We start from the raw sequence: 7,273 nt of genomic DNA, 5'->3' as shown, positions 1-7,273 counted from the left end.
TCCAGGCAGTGAGCATGGATTAAGGTAATACTAAAGCTTGCAAGTTCAGAATTTGTTAGAAATGGTAACTTTGTATTCTTGCTGGTCCTACATTTCAAGTTCAAGTAGACAGATTAAACAATTAACTAAAACCAGCTTGTTTATCATTCATAACCATGTAATGCTTTATTGTAAGAAAACTAGAACAGTCATCCATTTTTATTTTTTTTAAACAATTTTTTTGTTTGTACAGTTTTATTAGGCAGTGATCCAATAATGCAGATCAGAAAAGCATGGCAAATGCTTAGTTCAGGGAGCATATGGTGGTGGCTGAGCTTCTGCAGAGATTTTCTCATATGCTGGTGGAGCTCCAGGAACCTGCAAATTCAAGACATAATTTAGTCAGTAAACTGAAAGTGATTGAAAGAGGCGTATTGCTGCATTAAAGGTACGGTTTATATTATAAAAAAAAGCGAAACTATAAAAGCTTGGGTAAACTTTAAGTTTAGCAGCCATTCAAAAAAAAGGGAGAACAGGTATCTGCTCTGAACTTAGTCATATGCACAATTTTTTTGTATTGCAAGCAGCGTGACCATATGCTGCCTGGATTGGTATCAATGTCGTCAGTCAGAAGCGCCAGCAATTTTGGAAGCAAATGCACACTTAATCCTTGACTGAATGGTCCCTTAGGATATGAAACACGCCGTGCTGTACCACATTAGGTATTTGTTCATAACGCATTTTATGGCTGAAGAGCAAAATCCTAGTATAGTTTTAAGAGGTTTAATAAATAAGTTGAACAATATGGGACCCAGCACAGAACCCTGAGGCACACCGCTCATTACACTAGCCCAGTCTGAAAAGGTGCCATTTACAGATACCCTCTGGACACGTTCCGTAGCCAGTTCTCTATCCACATACACACCACCTCATCTATGCCCATAGCCCTCAGCTTGTGTAGCAAGCTGAGGGCTGTCAGCAAATCTGTCAGCAAATATCTGTCAGCAAATAATGGCAATTGCCTTACAATTCATAGAATCTCAGCAAAATCAAATTGGTGGCATCTTGAGGCACATGAGGTCTGCTATTCCAGCATAGTTTTGCTTTAATATTAATATTTTTTAACCAGTTCATTAACTCCATGTCAATCAGTGTCAGCAGGTTTGGATACAAGTGGGAGTCCCTAAAGATGTTAAGCATCATATTAATGAAGCCTCAACCGGTTTTGGCTAGAACTTCAACTGCTAAAAACCCCCAAAAGGGACCACACCAATTGAAGGGGGGGGGTACTAGTCAACAGATCTGACCCATGAAGACAAGTGAAAGTTGGATTCACAGTAGGATAGCCTCAGAGTTAGTGATTGCCAATGTTGTGGTTGAGAGGAGACTTAAACAGTCACTCTTGATGGAAAAAGGCAAGGTCACAAGTGTCTAATGTGTTCACATTGCATATAGATACCGAGTTGCACCTAAAAAGTTAAAATGAACTTACAACATTCAGGGTGTTGTAATCCTGTAAGGGTACTTTACACTCTGCAGGCTCTCGTGTTCCACCCATCATAGCCCGGATTGCAGAAGGACGAAACTGCTGAGTCTTGTGGAAAAATAAAAATGTGTTAGTGTTGCATAGTTTAAAAGTTTATTTGTACATGCATATAAAACAAAAAAGTTCTTACCCCAAGTATTTTATAGCCACTCCTCCTCCTAAAGTACCAGCATCCAATAATTAGAACAAGTGCACCGATGATGGCAAGAATAGCAATTCCAGCAGTCCTAGGCAAAGATAAATGCATTACAGGTTTATTCATCTCCAAAAGTACATTTGTTTGCAGAACTAAATGTCTATACAGGCCTTCGAAATCAAGTGTACAGCAGTCCAACATTTCCTCTGTCATTTCTATTTAGCTTAGATATTTGTCAATTATTCCTGATCAACATACTAAAAACATTTTAGACAAGTTGGAAACACTTATTCAGTGGTTATTGTATGTGGTATAAAAATGATAGAGGTGGTGAGCGAAGCACTCATTCTAAAGCAAAGAACCTAACTCAGTGTTATGAGAAGAGCTAAAGAACACATTACCCAAGATAATGTAACAATGGTGGGGTAAAAATGGAAATTGAGTTACCCGGCCCCCCCCCCCCCCATAATCTTCCAGGACAGCATACATGAGGACAAGCAATACCTACTAGGGTGAGAAGACTGTGTGAGACATTTCTGCCAGAGGCTTAGTCCTAACTTAATAGAAGGTAAATCCTGTAATGGTGCACAAAGATCTGAAAGGTCATACAGGGGGCTGACATGCAGATCTGCTCCTGAGAAACACCAACTTCATCAGCCCATGATTAAGCCAAAGCCCTTGTTGAATGAGGGGTGACACAGTTGTGGAATCTCAGTGTTGCTCAAACCTCCAGAGGAGCATTTGGATGCATCTTGCCAGGTCATGGTTTTGCTCCTTTTCCCCTTCTTGGTCCAGAGACCAGGACACACATGGTTTGACTTCCTTCATTATTTAGATTTGTGCAAAAAGGGTTGTATATTCAGGGGGAATTTATCAAAACTGGAGCAGAAAGCATCTGGATCAGTTGCCCATGGCAATAAAATCAGCTTTTTTTTCCAAAACAACAAATTGAACAGATAAAATGATTGTTATGGGCAACTACTCCAGATTCACTTTACTCCAGTTTCGATAAATTCCCCTGTGTTCTATAATTGGCTACTTACATAAAGCAGCTTCAAAATGAGGTCTGGCATTATGATGGATAGATGCGAATTTCACCAGCTCTCCTGGCAAAAACTAAAGCCACAAGCATGACAGAATAATCTCATTTTCTTTTCTGAATACTTGCTTTGAAAAAAAGTTGGTGATTTAAGATTAACACTTAAGATTGTTGGGGAGTTCCCATATAGAAAAAAGTTCCTGACTTTTGGTGGATAACCCCTTGTAATAGATGTAAAACAATTAAAATCAGAGGGTCTTCTGCTAACCCAATTCCAGAGAGTCAACTGTACTTTTAGGGTGCTGTATGACCAGTCTTTCAGCCACTGGGAGTATTTTTTGCAAGTTTTGCCATAAATAGCCTACCTCTTCGACAGAAATGACTCATCAAAATTACTTTGGCTTTGTCCACAGCAAGTTATTGTTGGAATTAGAAGGGAGGGAAGGCAAAAGCTAGTGAAAGTCCATGGATGTGCAAAGGCATGCAGTCCCAGGCTGCAGTTTTCCTCCAGTGAAAAGAAAGCTTCTGGTTTCTTGTATGTGGAAGCAAATAAATTGCATCCTTTGCTTCATGCAAGTTCCCACCCCCAGGCACCGACATCTATGGTGATCCTGGTTGGATTTGGCCAGTTCTACCCCTGGATAGTTTTTTTTTTGTCTGCGGCACCACAGTTTAAGGACAAGGTGGGGCACGGTTACCTTACCATACTGTTTCCGTTCCCAGAACAAACAGCAAAAAAATCTGTAAGGGTCTTGAATAAGGTTGTAGAAAGCTAGTTTGGCATCTCAATTTTTGGTCTCTTTGGTGAGGAACATATGCATTGGGACAAGATCCAGTACATACCCCAGAAAAATTACTCTGAAGCAGTCATGTGAGATCTCTGGATTATTGAACCAAGCCAGATTTGAAGTGTTCTATTGCCAATCTCAATTCTCCCAAAGAGTTACTTCTGATTCTGCAAATGGAAGTTTGTCCAGATACACAAATTACACCATTCCCTCACCAATTTAAGTGTCTTACGTTGGTGAGTGCCTTTGCCAGCACTTTTGTGCAGATTCTTGAGGCCAAATGGCAGGGTGTTGAACTGCATGTGCAGAATTCCCATAGTCTTCAAATAGAAAATCTTAGGAGCTTCTGTGAGACATTCTGATGGAGATGTGTAAATAAGCATCCTTGAGGTCCAGTGTGGCCATATGTACTTTGAGAGTAAGTGAGAGAAATATTGATTTATTTTACAATGGTTTGTACTTCAGGATCTGTGGTAGCAGATCCTGCAGGAGTGAGATAAAGACAGTCACTTTCTCTTGAATTTATGAAAGGGATGAGACAAATGTTAAAAGGTGTGACATAACTGGTTGCCAGGTGGGATGCTGGCCAGAGTGTGGGATCCCCATTGGATTTAGACACAAGATTGCACGTCACCTGGGAAGGGGGGTGGTAAATCATCTTCCTCTGTAGGTGGTGTTTGTCATGCTGTATTTAAAAGACTCCAGACATTGCTCCCCACCTTCCTTAAAAGAAGGTAGTTAATGCACTACGTTTTCCACCACAATGCATGGTATAGTGGTACCATGCATTACAGTGCACAGTGGCAGTATTTTGGGGTTTCATGCATATGGACAACACAACATACCTAGTGCAGTTTTCCTCCCCAGCAGTTCCAGTAACCCCCAAAGAGGTTATCCTCGTCAGTCTGATTGGTCTCATCACCAGGTTACTCAGTGGAGATCCCTACTGTGTCCAGGGATCGTACTCCTTCAACCCTGTCACTACAGAGGAGGTTGCAAAGCTTTTTTGTGCTGCCCACCCTCACCACTACTCTGGTCACCTTTTGCTCTATCCTACACCTCACATTTTCAATCTTTCTCCTCCTCTACTGACATCTTCCTAGCCTTGCTAAAACATGTACAGTCACCCCCATACTGAAAAAACCCCCACCAACCTTAATCTCAGACCAATCTCCTTACTCCCATTCACCTCCAAACTCCTAGAAGGCCTAGTCTACAACCACCTGAGCCACCACCTCACCGCTAACCACCTCGACCAACCTAAATCCCTTACAGTCTGGATTTCACCCCCAACACCCCACTGAAACATCTCTCCTAAAACTCACTGGGAGACATGTGCGCTGGCAAAAAAAATGGTTTTGTAGCCGACACTGATTGTCAATTAAAATTTCAGATGCATCCACTTTTTTTGTCCCCTGCAAGTAATTATGAATATTAAACATTCAAATAAAAAAATTATACCAGACCCTTAAGGTCTGGTTGGAATTTTTGCTTGACAAAAAAGGGTTGGGTTTCCCCCCTAAAATCCCTTACCATACCCTTTATTTTTTTAGTCTGGCCTGTGGTTGTTGGGGGTCTGTGGGCAGGGGGGCTTATCTGCATCGGGGTGCCCCCTTTCATAATGAAGGGGTAGCTACCCCTAGTCATGCACCAAATTTTCATTTTTAATAAACCACACCGTAAACAATGTGAAAATTAAAAAATTCCAAATCGATGTAATTCACAGGTCAGTTACACTGTCCATCGATTTAGATAGTCGTCAATCACGATGGGCGGCCACTGACAGCAAAAATACGACACCTGCCGGTCGATCCAAACGACCACCACCACAAAAATTACAGCTCTGACCCAAATGTCGAAGGGGTGGAGCGAGTCGTGATGTTACAGGACTCGTTTCAACCATTTGTTAACATTCAGGAGCAAAACTGTCATAACTGTTCCCAAAAAGCATTCAGGATCTATTCAGGTCCGGGAGCAGCATTATGGACAATACTGCTCCTGAATGCCAAGAAAATGGCAGAACAAGTTTGTGATATGATCCGCTCAGCCCTTCTGGGTCAGTGGGCATCTTTTTTTTCTTCTTACAGCAAGCCGGCAGACGTTCATTGCGATTGACATGGATCTATAAAATCACTGGACATCGTAATTGATGTGGATTAAATTGATGGACACTTTAACCCCTTTGCGACCAGTGACATACATAGTAAGTCATTGGCAGCGGGCCCGTTTAAACAGACTAGCTGCTGGGACGGTTTACAATTGTAAAGCTGGCTGTCGGCTTTGCAATAGAAGAGGTTCTGGTGGCTCAGCTGGCATCAGATCGCTTCTATGGGTTGGTAAAGTCCCCCCCCCTCCCCCCGCCGTGTTTCCTGGGCTCTGCTGCCCCTCCTGCGGGCCCAGGACTGGCATCTCAGGTGGTGGCGGAAAACATCCATTCACCAATCTCCTCCCCGCTCTATGGGAACGGGAGACTAATATTACATCACTTCCGGTCCCTGAGCCGTCATTGCTCGGCCCTGAAGCCCAGCAATAAGCTATTGAAGGGTGATCTGCACTTCAATAGCTTATTTAAAGTAGAAAGACGACACTAGGGGTCTTTTGGACCCCCAGTATCACCTTAAAGAGGACCTTCCTCACCACCAATATGCTATCACATGGGGGGCTTGTTAGTCCCCTATCTGATGGCAAAGTAAAAAATAAATAAAACCCAGGTTTAAAATCTGGAAATAAATGTAAAAAACCCCACAAAATTATGTTTAAAGTCCCCCAATTGATTATTCACATAACACAAGTTGGGTGCTCCTATGTACAAAAACCTATGATAACACTACACATGCTGAGTATCTCTACGCACACCAGTGTGAGCAATAATTTTAGGGGCAATATTTACATGCATCTTAAACTGAAGACCTTTAGGGGCTCTTAGAGCATCATCTATGGACTTGGACTTTCTGGGGTACTGAACTTTGTCGCCGTTACACAATTTTTAACCTGGGGATGTTGTGTACCCATTTACTGTCGTAACCTTTTTTTAAAAATAAAATATAAACAGGGTATTTTATTGCACTAATATCATGCAACAAAATATTAGTGTTTGGGGTTTTGAAGTAATTTTCAGGTCTGAAATGTGGATTAGAACAGGGGTGCAAAAAATGAAAGGCCTCGACAGCAAAAGGGCCCTTAAGGGGTTAGAGGATTTATCAAAAACCTTTTGTGACTTTTTATTGGGGGGGGGGGGGAGAAAAGAAAAACACATACGGTGTCGCGTTTATTTACAATGAGTTATATATGAATGAGTAGGGGTAACAACTACCCCTTATTCACTGAGGGGGTGGAATCTGGGTTGCCCCTTCAACCAGATTGAGATAAGTCCCCCCTGACCGCAGAACCCCATAACCACTAGGACAGGGTTTTGGAAAAGTGGCCCTTGTCTTATCGACATACGGTGGTATAGTGCAGGAGGGGGGCTGTGATTATGTTAACCGTTAAAATAAAGAACTGGTCAGTAACTATCCCTTACCCATTCACGAGGGGGGGATAAGCCCCCCTGCCCACAAACCCCCACAACAGGGGCAGGGTTGTTTGGAAAAGGCTCTTGTCGACATGGGGAGAAGGTGCTATTCCAGAGGGCATGTGGCCTGCTATGGTGCAGGATGGGGGCACATGTTTGTCCCTCCCCTTTCCTGCCCGGTTGCTCGGATCAAGGGTCCGATATGGGATTTTAGGGGGACCACATGCCTTTGTTAGGGCATTGGAGCTTCCCCCCCCCCCCCCCGAGACAGCCA

The 7,273-nt window shown here is 42.7% G+C and overlaps 1 protein-coding gene across 1 annotated transcript in view; it reads right to left on the bottom strand.

Annotated features, from left to right (window-relative positions):
- Positions 1-229: 229 nt before the first annotated feature.
- The window catches only part of MLANA (melan-A), a 12,343-nt gene continuing 5,299 nt past the window's right edge, over positions 230-7,273 (bottom strand). The window contains exons 3-5 of the mRNA XM_018560301.1: positions 1,656-1,752; positions 1,472-1,573; positions 230-357 (exon numbers count right to left, since the gene is read on the bottom strand). Of these exons, the coding sequence (XP_018415803.1) occupies positions 289-357; positions 1,472-1,573; positions 1,656-1,752 (268 nt within the window). The 3' untranslated portion in view covers positions 230-288. The remainder of the gene's footprint in view (positions 358-1,471; positions 1,574-1,655; positions 1,753-7,273) is intronic.

This window comes from Nanorana parkeri, unplaced genomic scaffold (genome assembly GCF_000935625.1).
Source record: "Nanorana parkeri isolate BGI_ZX_2015 unplaced genomic scaffold, ASM93562v1 scaffold447, whole genome shotgun sequence".
Classification (NCBI taxonomy): Eukaryota; Metazoa; Chordata; class Amphibia; order Anura; family Dicroglossidae; genus Nanorana; species Nanorana parkeri.
The sequence above is the reverse complement of the archived record's forward strand: the minus strand, read 5'-3'. Positions and strand labels throughout refer to the sequence as shown.